Source organism: Lissotriton helveticus, chromosome 4_2 (assembly GCF_964261635.1).
Source record: "Lissotriton helveticus chromosome 4_2, aLisHel1.1, whole genome shotgun sequence".
Classification (NCBI taxonomy): Eukaryota; Metazoa; Chordata; class Amphibia; order Caudata; family Salamandridae; genus Lissotriton; species Lissotriton helveticus.
In genome coordinates this window covers 112,713,752-112,732,115 of record NC_136064.1, presented here as the reverse complement: position 1 = coordinate 112,732,115, position 18,364 = coordinate 112,713,752, and the positions used below count along the sequence as shown (strand labels likewise).

At 46.9% G+C, this 18,364-nt stretch overlaps 1 protein-coding gene across 5 annotated transcripts in view; it reads right to left on the bottom strand.

Moving 5' to 3' along the window:
• OGT (O-linked N-acetylglucosamine (GlcNAc) transferase) overlaps positions 1–18,364 on the bottom strand; it is a 399,845-nt gene that overhangs the window by 251,823 nt on the left and 129,658 nt on the right. For 2 of the 5 annotated variants that reach the window (XM_078640248.1, XM_078640246.1), the window contains exons 5-12: positions 13,010–13,126; positions 12,163–12,242; positions 10,576–10,771; positions 10,135–10,275; positions 8,632–8,732; positions 8,282–8,435; positions 3,667–3,768; positions 1,533–1,712 (exon numbers count right to left, since the gene is read on the bottom strand). In XM_078640248.1, the coding sequence (XP_078496374.1) occupies positions 1,533–1,712; positions 3,667–3,768; positions 8,282–8,435; positions 8,632–8,732; positions 10,135–10,275; positions 10,576–10,771; positions 12,163–12,242; positions 13,010–13,126 (1,071 nt within the window). Of the gene's footprint in view, positions 1–1,511; positions 1,713–3,666; positions 3,769–8,281; positions 8,436–8,631; positions 8,733–10,134; positions 10,276–10,575; positions 10,772–12,162; positions 12,243–13,009; positions 14,913–18,364 lie in introns of all 5 variants that reach the window. The other 3 variants (XM_078640247.1, XM_078640249.1, XM_078640250.1) reach the window with 2 other exon arrangements.

Genomic DNA, 18,364 nt, shown 5'->3' with positions numbered 1-18,364 from the left:
GATTACACCACCTTGCGCCAGCTGAGTGATCAGCCAGTTGTGTCAATTTAAGAACCAGCCAGGGGTGGCAAAAGATATGCTGCAGCCCCATGTAGGCCTTGGATGCACCTATGCCCTGAGCACCTATAGTGCATGGTACAGGGGCTGATAAGGTGTCCAGTTCCAAATTGATGATGTACCTAGGGTACATGGAGTCCATTTAAAGAGAGAGCAGATAGCCTGGGACCCTGATTAGCAGGATCCCAGGCCAACTAAGTCGAAAACCAGCTAAACACTAGGCAAAAAAATCTGGGGTAACCATAGTCCGGTATCCACCCTCCTACAGGGGCAACTATGCAAAAGAGGCACTTTCATAGCATAAAGACCGCACTATGGCTTGGCTGTCGTCATCTAGAGTCAAGGGCGTTATGGAGTGGTTTGAGGAGTCAAGAAGAGAACTGGTGCCGAAGTCAGACCTAAGCCCTGAGTGGACCCAGAGGTCTCTAATGGAGCCAAGGGCAGATACATCGGCGGTGGCCCAGTTGGGAGACCTGAGGCCCACAGGAGCACCAGTGAGAGTTTTGCTAAAGTCCTCAATTTGCTGCAATTCTGGTTGCCATGGAAAAAGGGTCTGAATAGACTCCAGAGTAGTGACTTCTGGAGCGCAACAGAGGCACAATGATGCCCTTATCGTGGGATAGAGAGGCGGGAAGGGGCAGAGTCTTGCTTGTAATTTTTCAACTTCTTGTTTTTGTCTGTGGATTTAGATCGTGAAGACCCGTCACTGGAACAGGACCTACCTTTAGACCTCGAATGATCCTGGCATGTGGGCTTGCTGTGCTTTGGCAAGAAGAGCTTTGCTTCTCGGTCTCAAATGGCCTTGGGTTGAATCAAAGCATATTAAATGCATACGTTAGAATTGCAGTCCGACCCCAGGCAAATCACGTGAATCAGTCAAACAAATTTGTTTGAAACATTCCCACAGAGTTTAAAGCCTATAGATTGGGAAGGCCACATATTCCAATGTGCACTGCGTAAGTAAAATTCTTTGAGGAAGTCTTTCAATGAGACGAGAGGGGTATCTTGGTTTAATGGTGTGCTGGCGCAGAAAATGTATGGGTGGCATCTATATCGGCCCGAACCGGTCACATCAGGCGCAGAACTGATCAGCCTGAGTCACCTGCCACCGCGTACGTGCACAGCTGCAGATGCATAGGATCGAGTCTGAGGCATGAGGGAGTATTTAAAAGGTGAAGATTCTGCAGTTAGGAGTGTGTCAGGATAGATTAACAACTGACTAATATATAGCATTGTCAAGTAAATTCCAATATTTTCTGCAGAACTTTAGTAGGGGGTCTGTGAAAATCATGCCAGCAATAGAACACAGTTCAAACACACAAGCTGCAGGCCTATTCAGACATTGTATGCCATTATTACACTACTTTCACAAGACTTGGATACCTAGGCATGCAAACATTTCTTCAGATGCTATCCACTGTGCAGTTAAGCAGGTGCCTATTGTTAAAGTATACCTTTGAACGCTCAGATGTTACCTTGTCCAAACACAGGTTTCCATGTCTTTCTGCAATGGCCTTTCGGAAAGCATGAGAAAGTGGGTAGAGCATGCTGTGGTGCGGATGGACAGATGGCAGTCGGTTCTTCTCCAACTGGTCAGCAACAATACTGACCAGCTTCTTCATTCGTTCATCGTAGTCAGTCCAATCGCATACAATCTGAAGGAGCAAACAAAACTTAAGTGCCCAAATCCGACACAGAAGTGCACATAAAACAATCAAAGAAGAGCAGAACATTCGGCAGGGAAGGACTCTTGTGCAGCACCGCTTTAAAGGATAGAAGAAGCCACCAAAGAATTACAACAGATTAGCATCTGCCGTCAATTTTCAACAAGATAAAAAAATGGCTTATTTGGAGATAAAAATATCAAAATCCACATTCAGGTAGTATGTTAATGATTCTTGTGAGGAAACTGGGTGTATTATGGTGTGGAGTGACCTCAAAGTGTAATACACTACTGTGCAAAAGTGCCCTGTTTCTGCATGGTTGCCCCAAATTTTTGCTGAACTGCTGATGTGCTTTGACTGAGTGTGCCCTGGGCTCCTGCCAATCAGGTACCCAGGCCTGTGTTCTTTCCCTAAAACTGCATTAAAGACCAAACCCAATTGGCACTCTCCGGCCACAGGTCAACCGCTGGTAAATGGTACCCAGGGCACTGTGACCAGGGAAGGCATTTAAGAGCTGCAGCACTTATTGTGCCACCCTCAGAGGCCCTGCACCCTGACACACACACACAGACTGCCTTTGCAGGCTGCGTGTTTTGGTGCAGAACAAAGTGAAGAGTCGACATGGCACACATCCATGTGTGCCATGCCTACAGCCACCTGCCCTGGCATAGATAAGCCACCCCTCTGGCTGGTTGCACTCTACCAGTGGTGAGGGTGCAGGTGCATGAGCCCTACAGCCCTACACTGTCTAAGCCAATCCTTAGCCATTGTAAGTGCAGTGCTGCCATTAAGAGTATATGGTGCTGGGAGGTTGTCATTACGAACGCCACAGCCCCATAATGGCTACACTGAAAACTGAGAAGTTTGGTATCAAACTTCTCAGCACATTAGATCCACACTCATGCCAGCATGGAATTTAATTAAAAGTGCACACAGAGGGCATCTTAAAGATGACCCCTAAAAAATGACCTCACAGTAGTGTCCAGGCCAAGTAGCTGCTTTCAGCTGCCACCACCAGACATGTTTCTGGAACCCTGGGCCGAAAGCCTGCTGCTCTCGGGGGCCTGAAACAATGCACATCCTGGGACGAGGTGCCAAGCCTCCTCCCCCAGGATGGGCAGGGTCCATGAAGGGTAAGCTTCAAAGGCTTAGAGGCAGTCCTTGGTCACAGTGCCATGGGTACCTGTGGGACCAATTACAAGGGTCTGACCTGTGGCTAGAGATGCCAACTGGGTTTGTTCTCCAATGCAGTTTTAGGGAAACAACAAAGGCCCTGGAAAGCTGATTGTCAGGAGCCCAGCACACACTAAGTATATCAGCAGTTCGGCAAAGCAAAAAGTGGGGGAAACCATGTAGAAAGAGGGCACTTTCTCACAAACAGCATACCTCTTTTTGCTATACTATACAGGGAGCCACCTGGTGAATTGTTGCCCTCTATGAACATGCTGCTATCGTCTTAAAATAAGAACCACGTGTTTATGGAGGGCATACCATGTGTGATACCTTCATTTCCCTAGTCACATGGCATAACAGAACTGGCAGAAACCAATCTTTCAAAAGTCTCTAACCAAACTTGCATTAATGAAGGACTCCAACCACATCGGCGTAATGCATCTTGCATTTACAATCAATATTGCACATATGTAACTAGCAATGGCATGCCCCCTGAAAGAACAAAATTACACATTTAGAGTCCATTGATTCAACTTCCTTTCAAAACCCTATAAAATAATCCAATTTAAATGCTCATGGTTCCCAAATCTAATTCAATCTAATTCAATCCAAACGGCAGTCACTAGACACTTTTTACTTAAACATACATATATAACATGGCAGCGTCCTTTATCTTTCACTCCTTTGTCCCAGACTAAAACCAAATAATATATCCAATGTTAAATGTTTGAGTATGTATATCCCCACTCAGTTGCAAATGCAAACCCCTCACCTGCAAGCAGTGCGCTAAATTGCAGTAGGCATCTGGGAAGTCTGGCTTCAGTTTAAGAGCAGTGCGGTATGAAGCAATTGCTTCTGGAATATTTCCTGAATCCTAAACAAATGCAAAACACAATTAAGCATTTTAGAGCCAGAGAAAGTGAAGTACAATTACAGAAAATAAAGCATTTTTTCTTTAGGATATTTATTTCACCTACGCAAAAAATACTCTGGCACACTGATTGAACCAATTTCAGATCCCATTAGGGCATCAGAAAACGTTTTTGGGGAAACATGAGTCAGTACTTCAAGAAACTCATCACAACAGGGTAATTAAACACAAATAACTGATCAGGTAACCATAGAAAGGCCAAATACCCTTAAACGGTCCCCCCATTAAGACCTTGCTGGAACAACGGATGGGGAAAAAGCAGGAAGTCCATTACTGGGTTGATAGGGTCTAGATATGCCTAGAACGCCTCCACAATACAAACTACTCCCAGCGTACGCATAGATTTTATGGCGACTTATTGCCGTCCGACATTTACTACCCCGAGAGAAAGGTGACCAGCAGTTTACTTTTATGCAGATACAGGACCCTGCCCTGCAACAGGAGACCCTTCCCAAGCGGTAACCGGACAGGAGGAAAGATGTTCATGGCCAGAAGTTCTTTGTTCCACACTCTGCTAGCCTTAACAGAGGCCCTAGCATAACTTGAGCTCACTCGTTCTGATCTTCAGAACTCTGGGAAGGAGAGCTGGAGCCAGGAAGGCATAAAGGAGTGTCTGCCCCAATCGAACGGAAAGGCATCTCAGAGAGAATTGCCTTGGGAACGTAAAAGCATGAAAATACAAATATTGTGCATTCTCGGGGTATCGAAAAGATAGAGCTTGGGTTATCCACATGGTTGAAAGATCGAGCTTATCTAGTTAACACCGGTTGAGTTTGCTCACTCTGCCATTTAAAGATCTGCCGGGTGTTGTAAAACCAGTGAAATGCACTCAACTCAGCCAGATCCAAAGACACAGAGTAGCTTGTGACGGGCACACAACTTAACTCTGCTTGTTGTAGTACCACATGGAAGTGGTATCTGTAAGACTCTGAACCAGTTTCCCCTTGATGGATAGGAGGAAAGCCTCTAGTGCCAAGCCTATTGTAACTCCAACAGGTTGATGTGGATGCAGGTCTCCCCCAAACACAGATTTCTCAGATCGCCACCTCTCCCAGCTGGCCTCCCTAACCCAGTAACGATGACGCTGTCTCGAAAGTTAGCTATCTGTGGCATAGTGAGAGGAGTGCAGTCTCCTTTGACACCAGGCTGGAATCAGAGCGGTTCCCTTCGTGCTGAGCCCACGGAGACTTCCAATCCCCCCTTTAAAGCCTGTGCAAGGAAGGGCGGTCTCCCCGGCGATCCTAACTTGCGTTATGGTCATCTCCTGATGCCTGCAGCCTCTATCTGGAGGATCCCCGGACCGCAACCGGAGCTGGTAAGGAAAACCTGATGCCAAAATACACCCCTGCACCCGATGTCCTAAGGCCCTGGGGGGTGGCCCTACCGTCAGTGTCCCGGCATCCCAACTAACCTCTACAACGGATGGTCACCTCCAGATCTTGGTGCCCGAACTGCATGGTTTGTTCAGACTGCAGCAACCCCCATTGAAACCAACGGGGCTCCCTAAGTCAATCCAGCACCCAGCTGCCTCTGTACGTGCACCTAGTGTGCCAACATGGATCCCTCTTTGCCCTGAGCTTACCTCTATGCGCTTTGCTCCCTCAACGCTGTGGCCTGTTCGTCAGCAGCCACCAACCGGAGGGCCCCCTATTTCCTATTGGATAACAGTGGCCTGCAGCACTCTGCACCCAGCCGCCCTAGTGCCGCTGAGGGTGTAACAAGAGTACATCCGTGACACTGGGGGAACCCTTGTTCCAACCCCAGAAACACAAACTTCAAGACAGGTTACTTACCTGAAAAACGATAACCACATTTTTCTTCATAGGATTGTATTGACTGTTCCTCTGAAAAACTTCGAGGTGTTGAAGGTGTTTGTATGGAAACATAACTGTTTTGATAAAAACTGCTTCTCAACTTTGATCCAGGAAAAATCCCAGTGTGCTATCTAGTGATATCTAGGCATATCACACTCAGTAGAAAAGGTCATCCTGAAAAGTAATCTAAAAAGTGATCAAAATTAATAGCAACTGTATTTTCATTTTTTTAAACCTGTAAGAAAAGTCATTCATCCAGCTTGCTTCTTAACAACTGGTCTTGAAAAGAACAACTTTACTTACCTGTACCAAGTCCTGCTTGGTTCTATAAATCAAATACAAAGTTCAGTCCGAGTAGGACATCATTTCATCACTTTTTTCGGCACCAAACACGCAGCCTACAATGGCGGTGTGGGAGTGTGAAGGTACAGGACTTCAAAGGGTGGCACAATAAGTGCTGCAGCCCTTGGTGGCCTTCACAGGTCACGGTGCTCTGGGTACCTGTGGTACCATGTACCAGGGGCTGCCGTGTGGCCAGAGATGTGCCAATTGAGGGTACAAAGGTACAACAAAGAGAAAGAACATAGGCCTTGGGAACCTAACTGGCAGGGACCCAGGGCACACCAAGTCCAAGTGCATCATGTGTCATGCAAAAAAGGGGCACTTTACCACACATGAGCTAAGAATCCTCCTTTTGGATGATGATGAGATCACAGGTTATGTAGAAATAGGTCTAGTGTCTGGATTATTATACATTTTCTTTTGTTTTGTATCCAGCTTTTCATGCATACTTTCCAGAATTGGCCGGCTTTGTTTCGTGCCAAACGGGATTTTTCATTTGTGTCCTTCGGAACCGAAGCTTTAGGTGCAGACGCTTCGACTCAAGCCAGACCCAGAAGTCTTGACTTGAGCTTTCAGTGCCAAGAAGGAGCGTTCGAAGCAGTCTGGGTGCATACCATGGAAGGATGGCAGGAGTGGCCCAGAAGCCTTTTGTTTGGTGGAAGTGGATTTTGAGGCCAAAGGTGTTTTAGTACTCGCAGCACCTTGACCGGTGGGGACATCCTGGGACTCCGGTTCGATCTCCAGTTCGGAATAGGAGCCCTAGATGCAGAAGGTCTTTACCTCTTCCTCTGCGGACGCTTCCATTTTTTCGTGCTCGATATTGTCTCCAAAGATATAGGGGGTGTCTTTGATACTCTATTACAGCATCTCTCTTCGAGCAAGACGGTCCTGCACGGTCTTTTTTGCTCGAAATGAGAAACAGGCGTCGCACTCTTCTTCCTTGTGCTCCAGAGACAGGCACAGGTTATAGACCTAGTGAAGGTCAGGGCGCACAGATATTTAGAGCTGCACAGAGGGTAGAATTGGGACACAATATGTTACATCGGCGGATTACTCAATGTCCTTGACTGGAAGTTAGTGGAAAAGGGCTAGGCCCGAAGATCACAGTTGGAGTTTAACCGATCCAACTAGGAACATTTTCTGATTTGACACGCGGAGGATGGGAAACACAATCAGAATAATATCGACAAGGGTACAGTGAATTGTGCACCAAAGGGATTCCAAATAACGGTCTCGAAGGTACCCCTGGGTGGATGGGAGAATACATCTGACACTCGGATCAGTGCAGGTTTATTATTCAGAGAGGATTGGTACTAAACATACCAGGATTCAATAAAGCCATTATGGTGCTGGGAAACTCGTAATGACCAGTTTCCAGACCATATACTCAGGATGGCTTTACCGAGCACTTAAAATATCCAGGAATAGCGTTAGATACTATAGGGGGTGGTATGCTGATGCAGTGCTGGACACTCATGGCACACAGGGATGCGTGCTATGTTTACTTCACTTTTTAGCTGCACCAACACACACAGGCTGCAATGACCGGGTGTATGTTTGTGGTGAAAGGTCTCTGAGGGTGGCATAATACATGCTGCAGCCCTCAGAGGCCTTTACCTAGCTACCATGCCCCTGGTATCATAGGTATCACTTACAAGGGACTTACATGCAGGCCAGAGTTGTACTAATTGTGGAAACAATGGTACGGGTTAGGGAAAGAACACAGGTTCTGGGAACCAGACTGGCTGGGACCCAGGGCACATCAAGTTAAAGTGCATCCGGTATATGGCAAAAGGTTCAGGGTAACTACGCAAAAAGGGGCACTTCCCTACAAGAGACATGCAAAATTAACAGTAAACACAATAAGAGTTGGAGCCTGGACTCAACGTTTACCCCAAGATGTCAGAGAAATATGTACTGCTTGTTTCTCAAACAGGAGTTGCATTTCATAGCCTCCAGTTTACTGAATTTTATTTGTATTCCGCTTACGTTTAAGGCATTTGCACGCGAGAAGAGAAGTACAGCACCAATAAGATCACCACATTTGGCCGCAGGAGTAGAAAACTGGAACAGAGCTCACCTCGTTTGTCCAGGAGAAGAGGCTAAATGTTTTTTGGAGCGCTTCACACAGTGAAGCGCTCCTTTATAATTATTGAACTCAATGAAGGCTCGAGCACCATGATGATGATACCGTTCTCACGAGGATATGAACAAGTGAATTAAGGAAATTAACATTCTTGCATTTCAAGGGGGGAAAATATGAAGTGCAGCAAAATATCCAAACTCGGCTCGGAACCCACCTTGTGGATGGAGGCCAGGTTACTGTGGGCGTCTGCAAAGGCCGGGTTGATTTGAATGGCGCGAGTGTAGCACTGCAGAGCGCCCTGCACGTCCTGCATCTCCTTCAGCGTGTTTCCCATGTTGGAGTAGGCATCGGCAAAGGTGGGGCTGATTCTGGAACAAGAACAGCACTTAACAAAACCATTTCCAACGGAACCTCAAACTGCATCCACTAGTAATCTCCAACAAGGGATGGAGCTGATCTACACGAGGCCCAGTTTAAAGAACAGGACCTTTAATTTCAAGCAAACGGCTGAAGTGGTCAGATTTCCACTCAGTGACCACCAGATCATGAGACTCAAAGTCCTACCTGATAGCCTCCTTGTAGTGCATCAAGGCCTCTTGGAGTTTCCCCTGCTGCTGAAGAACACTGGCCAGGTTGGAATGAGCAGCTGCAAACTCCGGGAAGACCTGCAAACACGCAACAAGATCAGTTAGGAGCAAGGACTGTTCACATTAACACTTTACGGGAGGATTCCCACCTATCTACTCGGGCATCTCCTCAATACGACCTACAGACCTTTTCACAGCCGAGCATCCCATCTTCTCTCACACCTCATCCAATATCCAAGAGGCATTTTAAAGTCACCAGCCTTGGAGGCAAATAACTTACATTAACACAAAGCAAGCAATGAACCCTTTGCAGCTCCAATGGAATCATTCTCCTCTGGGCACTTCACGGTTAAAGTTAAGCTGCCAAAGCATAATCTGCAGCATGGTAGAGGTTTACAAGCTCCGATGAAGCGTGATGCAGTAATGGTGGCTATTACACAACGCTTCTTGTATGGTTTGTAAAGCAGTATTGCCCTGCCACTAGAATTGTTCTGAGCAGTCCAGTATGTTAAATCTAGTGGGGTCAATCATGAGGTCACTGGAGCTTCTCCATGTAAGCTGGGATTTGATGTGAGGGAGTCCTCAGTTCTGACTGAAAGTGGCGGCAATGCTGGATCCAATGGTGGTGGCAGCAGATTTTTTAGTTACCAAGAGAAACATTCTCCTTAAATGTACCACTATGGTCAGACTGACTACCAGCTCTCCCCAGTAAATGTCTATTAAATTCCCAAAACATGGAGTCCTAAATGTATCTCATCAGCGACATGGTTGTAGGATTTTGATAATGTACATGTGGGAAGTGTGGTTCACGGATGTTTTGGCAAAATGAGAGATTTGTTTATAGCCTGTGTGTTCTTCACATAATGGTAACTTGTGCAGAGAATTCTGCCAGCATGTGTATACCCCTTCCTGCCACGTCGCACAACCTGTAAACCTAGCAGCATGGGTGTATTCAGCCCACTCACTATACCCTACTTTACCCTGCTGCAACAGGGAACAGATACAGACATGAAGTGTGGTTACGTTTTCCACCAAACTATCACAAATATATATATATTTTTTTAATCAAGGGTTTTACTACAGTAGAAATTAAGACCAATAGATCTGGTTTATGATCATTCTCAATGCAGGTGGGCACATTAAAATTCATTCAACAGGGTAAATATTCCATCCAAATAAAAAATGAATACCAATCCATCAGCAAGATCTTCCCATCTTCTATAACACAAATGTTAGAATTAAATTCAGCAGCTGCTCAATCTGCATCTTGAGGATACTTGTTCAGTACATGAGTAAGTCTTAAAGGACACCATTGTATCCAGTGCATCAGGTGGTAAATAAGAATGACCAGAGTTCACTACACACAAAATCCCTCCTATAAACAAACATCTTGCAAGGTAACTTATAGCTACACTTAACTCCCTCTGTTCATCTGGAGTGCATATTAATAGGAAGACTTTTGAACATCGCTTTTGCTTACTTCTAGTGCTTTCCGGTAGAGACGCACAGCCTCTTCAATATTCCCCTGTTCTCGCTTGATGTTTGCCAAGTTATTGAGCGAATCGGCATGTGTAGGACAGAGACGTAGCGCAGTATTATAACATTCTTCTGCCTCAGTAACCTGTGGAATAAAGAAAATCCAACTCCATCAGGACGTACCAATGGACAGCTCGGTTTTTATTTAATGGATAGAAATATGTACAACAGTTTGCTTAAAAAATACCTAATCCCACGTCACTAGTACGTGTCCCATTCACTGTAGAAATGTCACTTCAACAGATCAAGGACCATCTCTGAGCAACATGAAACGAATGCTGTGCTGGTAAACTAGATGCCCCACCTGCATTATTCATGCCATGTTCTTGAACAATCCGAAATCCCAGTCAGAGCCTCCCCCACAATGTAAGGCATGAATACGTACACTTCCTTTCTCCTTGAGAGCATTGGCCAGGTTGCAGTAAGCATCAGGGAAGTGAGGCTGCAGCTCGATCGCCCGTCTGTAGGTGTCGATAGCCAGATCGATGAGCCCCTGTTCATAGTACACGCACGCCAGGTTGCCGTGCACCACTGCATGATTGGGACTCAAGCTTAGTGCACGGAGATAGGCCGCCACTGCCCTGTGAAGCACAGCACAAAATCACTATTAGCCCTGACGTACCAAGGGATAGAAGCAGCTAAAGGTTCAGTTCATACAGGAGCAGAGCTGATGAAAGTTTACTTATGTATAGTAGTCAAACGGGTAATATATTGGCTAGCCACTAAAAAAACTACAAGAAACTAGGTCTGTACTATATCCACAGCGAAAGCAGACGGCAAAGCAGAAGTATTGTAAGAAAACTAGTCTAGTGACTACCCAACGGATTTGAGAGTCCATTTAAGATTGAGCAGAAAAAGCCAGAAACTCTTAAAGTAGCCACACGTTCCAAGCAGAATATCAAAGCTTTCCAAATGTGAATAATGTGAAATGGTTCCATTGAGGAGTAAACATGCAGACATTATAGCAAAACCATGAAGAATTATTCCCTGAAGTAATAATCTTAGTAATTAATGAACTATTCTAATCCCAGAAAAACTTTTTTTTTCCAAAAGTCCATTTTTGGGTTTACAACAGTCTTAAAAAACTTGACTGAAAAAAATCCCACGGGTGGCACAATAAGTGCTGCAGCCCATAGGGGTCTTCTCTGGTCGCCATGCCTTGGGTACTATTTACCAGGGGCGGACATGTGGCCAGAGATGCCAATTGGGTGTAGGCTTTAGTACATTTTTTAGGGAAGGAACACAGGCCCTGGGTACCCGAGTGGCAGGGACCCAGGGCACACCAAGGAAAAGTGCATCAGGGATCAGGCAAAAAGTATGGGGGGGGTGACTGCAACAGAAACCCACTTCCTTACTCTTGTGAATTAAATGATCTCTGGGGCAGGTTCCGGTTCCAATATCAGGAGTGGACGGATGCTCTCATCCTCATGCGATGCCCTTATGAGAAAGGCCAGGAGGATTTTTGTTTTTTTAGAGATAGTCAATCCTACCACAATGGCCTTAGTGATGACAAGATGCCAGATGAATATTAATTCAAACTCTCACTGTTCTCAGACAGTGGCACATCAATCTTATGTCAGTCAGGTTTTACAAACCTAAACTATACCAGGCTTCTCAGATTCTGATAAGTGTGGCTCTAAGGAAAAAGCCCCACTAAGCAGTTCCTTCAAGACATTTAGTTTAAAAACAGCATCCAGTGGTACAGGGCCCCAAGTTTTACAAGCCGTTGAAATTAAAAAGAAGACTGACAAATATACAACCCCTAATCAAAGAGCTATGGGGTAGATGCAGGGGACACAAACACGTGGAGTATGAGGGCAGAGATTTTATAGCCTCAACCAGGAAATACATGCTAAAACCATTTTAAAGCCTACGGCTCATCTTGGTACCTCACACTCTAGACGATAACCTAATCAAAGTGGACAAGAGAAATGAAATGAAAATATCTTACGAGCAGTCATCTCCATCATACCTGTCAAAGATCCGTGCCTCCTTCAGCACATTGCCCAGATTGATATAAGCATCCAGGAAATTAGGATCGAGCGTAACAGCCTAAAAAGACAAAATTAATACAACACCATAAATATTTAGTAAAACTGAACTATGCATAGAGACAGTGGTCACTCAGTCACCTTCTAGGCAGACAGCCATCTCTCCATATCCACCCTAACCGGACCCTCAGGTGCCACAGATGCATGCAGTCACCAACATCTACATACAAACACTTCCAATTTTAGCCAAGTAGTCAAAAGCATCAAGAAGCCAAATCATAGCCACATAACCGAACACAAACTGCAACCAGTATGCACTACTACAGAGGTCCAACCATGCATACCAAAGAGTGTAAAGATACGAAGTACTCGAATATGGGAATATGGGTTTAACCATTCACTGACGAAAGGACTCCTGGATTCGTTTACCATTAGCTAAGCAGTGTGGGCTACTTGCGCAGTTATGAAAAGCAAGAGTACATCTGTGTGGTATCCCCTGCTCTAACATGACTACAGAAAGCTATAAACATCAGCACTCAAGACAAGTGCAGCTCAGCCATATAGGGCTCTCCATGTTACAACTTAAGGGCATTTCATGAAGACATAAGCCCCAACCCTGTTCCCCGCAGTGGAAAATAAATGAAAATATTTATTCCTTTGGTCAAAGCTTTGGGCACACCAACAAGGAGAGTTTATAAAGTACGCCACCCATTGAAGTTAACACTAGATGCATTCCAGCTGTATACATACACACTTCAGAAGGTAGCGGTTCACAAGAAAGGTAAATGACGCCTCAGTCCATGGTTGAAGGTTACCAGCCATACCTACCTTTTCAAAGTGGTGGATTGCAAGCCAGATCTCCCCTTGAGCATTGAATACACAGCCCAAGTTACTCCAGGCGACCGCAAAGTTGGGCTGAGTCTCGATAGCTTTCAGGTAGCAAGCCTTGGAAGAGTGAATGAAGGAAGAGAGGGGGTGGTAGTAGTAAGGAGAGGGAAGGAGAATTTGCAAAGCAAGAGTGAGAAAAAAAAGAAAGTAACAGTTAATATTCATCCTCATAACTACCAAAAGTGAACCTGCAGTATAGGCTTTGCAGACGCCCCAGATAATACGCTGCAGACGCCTGGTGGTCCTATGCGCGCGCTAACCAGAACCCAGGTGCAGGCTGCCATTTTCTAGTTCAGCTGAACTCCAAGTGTTAAATACCCAACAGAAAGGATTGCGAAATGCATCAAGTGGTTCTCTAGCATGGCCCTCTTCAGGCTCACATGCTGGTTTCAATGTTGCCAGAGGATACTCGACAACACTGAAAATAAAAAGCTCATCAGCCCAAGAATGTGGCAGGTGTGGTCTTATTTACACCCTATTCTAGAAAAAAAAGAAGACCTACTCAATATCCTAACGTAGTTCATTTGGCGAGCTGGAAAAGAGGAGCCAGAGTCGCATTGGAATTGTGGAACTTGTGGGGTCATATGTGAATCTACGGCGGATTCCTTACCAGACAAGTTTTTATTTGCCTGCACATTTTCCTTGCTCTGTAAGCAGTCTGCTACACTGCAGGACTATACATCCACGGCACACAAGAATTGAAATGCTTATTGACAAAAAGCACAGACTTGTTAGTAAAAGAACTGCATTTCTACAAGAGCGCATTTCTTGAACACTACAGAGGAGAGGCATTAGTTTCTTCCTAGATTCTGAAAGTGTTACTGGACCATATGAACAGTACAAAAGTACTATATGAATGGGTGTAAAATCTCCAAATCCAATTGTAAATAGTTCATAAAAATAAGTTGCTTCGTAATTCTTCCCTTGCAGCCAATCCAGGCACATGTACACTTTCACATCAACATTTTCACTTTCATCCAAGTGGGGATAAAGTGTGGTGAAGAAGGCCATGGACAGTTCGATCTTAAAATCTGACACCCGAGAAAAACACCTGATTCTAGAAGAGACTTTATTCTGCAAAAAACTTGCTACAGCAGTGTTTGTGTGTTTAAGATTGAATTAATAAACCTCCAAATAAGCATTCGTGCTATGTTGAAACACATTTCCAATTGCAAGCAGCGCAGCACAATGTTGGGTAATGCAAGAGATGCAATCATGACATGACTGCTGGTGGGGGGACAGTTACTGAGGAGTACCGTATTATATGAAAGATAACCGCGATAGAGCCAATTTAGTCTGATTCCTTAACCATCAATAAAGAAATCACTTGCTTAATATTCAATTAGCAACAAATTCTCATTTACCCAACAACTTCAAAGCAAAGTAACGCAAAGGAGCTAGAATACCTGGAAAAGACCACAAACTTCATTGAATTAGCCCTTGATGGATTAATGAAATTCATACTCCACTTGATTATCCTTAGCTTTCTAAACAAATTAAGAATCTAAAACAGGTTTTTGAAGACAGATGCTGAAACTGCCGAGAGTGTGACATGGAAATCTGGGGACAGTATTGTGGCATTCTGCTTCTCTAACACAATGTGAGGATTAACAATGCTCCCCATGTTCAAAAGGGTCACAGAAATGAAGATGCCTTCACCTTCATTTTCAAAAGATGTTCTATTGGCACAGTGCTCAGTTCACTGGCGTGTTTGTATGCGTAGAGTGCATGGCCAGACATCAACCAGAGCACAGTATGACGAGGCCGCTACTGCTGAACTGACCGAAAGATACCCGCCACCATGAGAAACCACCACAGATCATGCATGGACGAAGCGACACTACTGGTTTTGCAGCGTGAATCTTTCTGGATTCACTATGCTGTGCATTATTCCGCGGTCTTGTGGTTGGGTCCGGATTCGTAGTCTTTTCTTTGTTTTTTTTTTTTTTTTTTCTCTTTGCCCAGGTGGGCGTCGGCGTCACACCCCCTTTGGGTGTATTTCCGGTGACGTCGGCATGCTTCCTGCGGAAGCTCCCACTCTTGGGCGCCATCTTCAGATTCTTTTTTTCCGCGGTCGGGTCTGGATCGTTCCCGTTTGGGCTCCAGACATTTTTGGAGAAAGAAGAAAGAAAATACAGAAAAGACGAGGAGAAGTCATCTGAAGACTCCAGGGGACTTCACCGACGAAAGACAAGCAAAGATAAGGCGTTTTCCATCCAGATCTTCGACGACCGTCGACGAACACGCGACCAGAGAGGCCCTGGACGCTCGAGGATGGACAACACGCCGTTCAAGTTCTGCCGTAACTGCCACCACAAGTACGCGCAGAAGGACCAGCACCCGGTATGCAACCTTTGCCTACCGGTGGACCACGAAAGCGGAGACTGCAACGCCTGTTCCGCCTTCACCCCGAAGACCCTTCGTGTGAGAGAGAGGCAGAGGGTAGCACACGCCGCCCTGCAGGGGAAGGCCCCGACCCCGTCGCTCTACGAGCTGGGGATGTCCTCCGAGGAAGAAGACAACGCTGCCGCCGAAGACGACAGCTACACGGTCGTAGAGACCGATTACACGAAGACTTCTGACAAGGTAGGAGACTCTTCGGCCCCCAAGAACCCGAGAGACTCTGAGTCTCGAAAAATCGAGGGCAAGACCCCGAAAGCGCCGACGCCAAAAAAGGCGGCGTCCGCGACTACTCCCAGGCCCAGCGGATCCTCAGAGAAGGAGTCCCCGGCGCCGAGAGCTGCTGATCAGCAGAAGACGTCGACAATCGTCCCCGAAAAGGATCGATCGACGAGGGAGAAAGACCCGAAACTGTCGACGACGACCAGAGACCCGATATCCGGTTCGACGTCGAAAACTTCGACTCCGAGAGGCACGGCGACGAGCCATCCGTCGAAGAGAGCGGCGGAACCATCCGACGCGGAACACGCGGCCGAGATGGAAAAGAAAAGAAGGCGCCTCGAGGCAGAAATGGAGAACTTCATGCAGCGGAAAAAAGATTTCGACGCAAGGATGAAGGCCTTCACGATCCCTCACAAGACCAAGCCACCAGTGCTGGAGGCGGTCGAGGAGGAAGAAGAAGAGGTCGCCGAAGTCACCGAGCAAGACCAGGACGTCGAGGTGTTCGACGACCAGGAGGAGTACGAGAATCCCCACGAGAGCTACAGCTATGGGGAGGAAGATGAGGGCAGGACAGACACAGAGTCGGCGCCCTATGACCTTCAGGAGGTAGATTACATCGATGTCGACACCGACAGCCCGGAGGAGGTGGTCGACACCTACCCCTCGAGGCCCTCGCCGCCGGACGACATCGGGGCCTACAACGCGGTGATACAATCTGCCGCAGCAGCTTTCAAGCTCAAGCTCGACGAAGAGAAGCAGAAAGCAGACTTCCTTCTGGAAACATTGCTCCCAACACAAACGAGGAGCCAGTTCCTCCCGATGCTCGAGAGCGTCTTGGCTCAGGGGAAGGAAGCTTTCAGGGAGCCCGCAACATGCAAGGCAGTAACTCCCAGAACTGAGAAGAAGTACAAGCATGCCGCAAAGGACCCGGCCTACATTCAGGGCACGGTCTCCGCAGACTCCATTATCACGGCCACAGCAAGGAGGAGGGCTAACGTACCCACTACCTCGGGCCCGCCACCGGATAAAGAGAGCAAAAGGATGGATCTGGTGGGCAGAAGGATCGAACGGAATGCCGCGACCCACTGGCGCATGGCTAATTCCAACGCCCTGGTAAACAGACACATGTACCAAATCATGGAGGGACTGGGGCAGTTGGTGAAGGACTTGCCCCAGGATGCCAAGCAGAAAGCCGAAAAGCTAATTGAAGAGGGGAAGAATGCTGCAAATTCTTGCCTTAAGACGGCCCTGGATGGGGCAGACACCGCCAGCAGGCTCATGATGATGGGCGTCACGGAAAGGAGACACGCCTGGCTCAGGATATCCGGTTTCAAACCGGAGGTGCAACACAGCATCCTGAACACACCATTCAACGGCAGTACGCTTTTCGGACAAACAGTTGATGAGCAACTCAGCCAACTTAAGAAGGATAACGAAACAGCAAGATCCATGGGAGCATTGCAGTTCAGAGGGAACAAGAGGGGCACCCCGTCACGGAGGCCCGGCGGGAGAGGCGGAAACCAGCCAGGTACATCACACCAGGCTTTCCAGCAAACGCACCAGGCAGACTCGCAGGGTCAGCAGGGCCATCAGAAACAGCCCTGGCAGTACCAACAAAGAGGCCAGTCCTTTCGAGGGAGAAATGGACGGGGACAAAATAGAAGAGGGGGCCAGCAGCCCACCTCCAAGTGACTTCAAAAAAATCCGTGTGCCCACCCACAAAAAAGATCCCAGGGGGCAGCACGTACAGATGGGTCAAGACAAACTAGACACCTACGACCACAGGACACCAGTGGGAGGAAGATTAAGATTCCACCTCCAGGAGTGGAGAGGAATCACATCAGACAAATGGATCCTCAACATTATCCAATTCGGATACTGCATAGAGTTGGAGGCGAGGCCAACAAACAGAAAACCAAGAAGAAAGCCGCTAGCAAGCAAGCAGCTGCAGTGCCTTCAGGAAGAAGCAAAAGAACTCCTGCAGAAGCAGGCCATAGAAAGGGTACCCTTCAAGGAAAGAAACACAGGAGTATACTCAACATACTTCCTGGTACCAAAAGTAGACGAGACAATGAGGCCCATTCTCGATTTACGGTTCGTGAACAAATTCATAAGAACGCAAAAATTCAAAATGACCTCCCTGCAAGAGGTGCTCCCACAGTTGCAGACCGGGGACTTCATGGTCACTATAGACCTCAAAGACGCATACCTGCACATCCCAATGAACAGGAAGCACAAGCACATGCTCAGGTTCACCGTCGGAGAAAGCCACTACCAGTTCACGACACTGGCCTTCGGTCTAAAATCGGCACCAAGAGTTTTCACAAAGTGCCTCGCAGCAGTCGCAGCGCACCTAAGAAGGCAGGGAATACATGTATACCCTTACCTGGACGACTGGCTGGTGAAAGCAAACTCATACCAGAAATGCAAGCTGCACGCACATACAGTGACCAGCACGCTCATAAACCTGGGGTTCTCCATCCATTGGAAGAAATCATCAATGGAGCCGGAACAAGTGAAGATCTTCCTGGGAGCACAGATCAACACCTTACAGGGCAAGGTGTTCCCCAGCGAGAAGAGGGCGAGGGCGCTGGTGAAGGAAACTCGCCTCTACCGGAAGGGACAAGCTCGGACAGTGAGGACGGCGAGCAAGATCATGGGGATGATGGCATC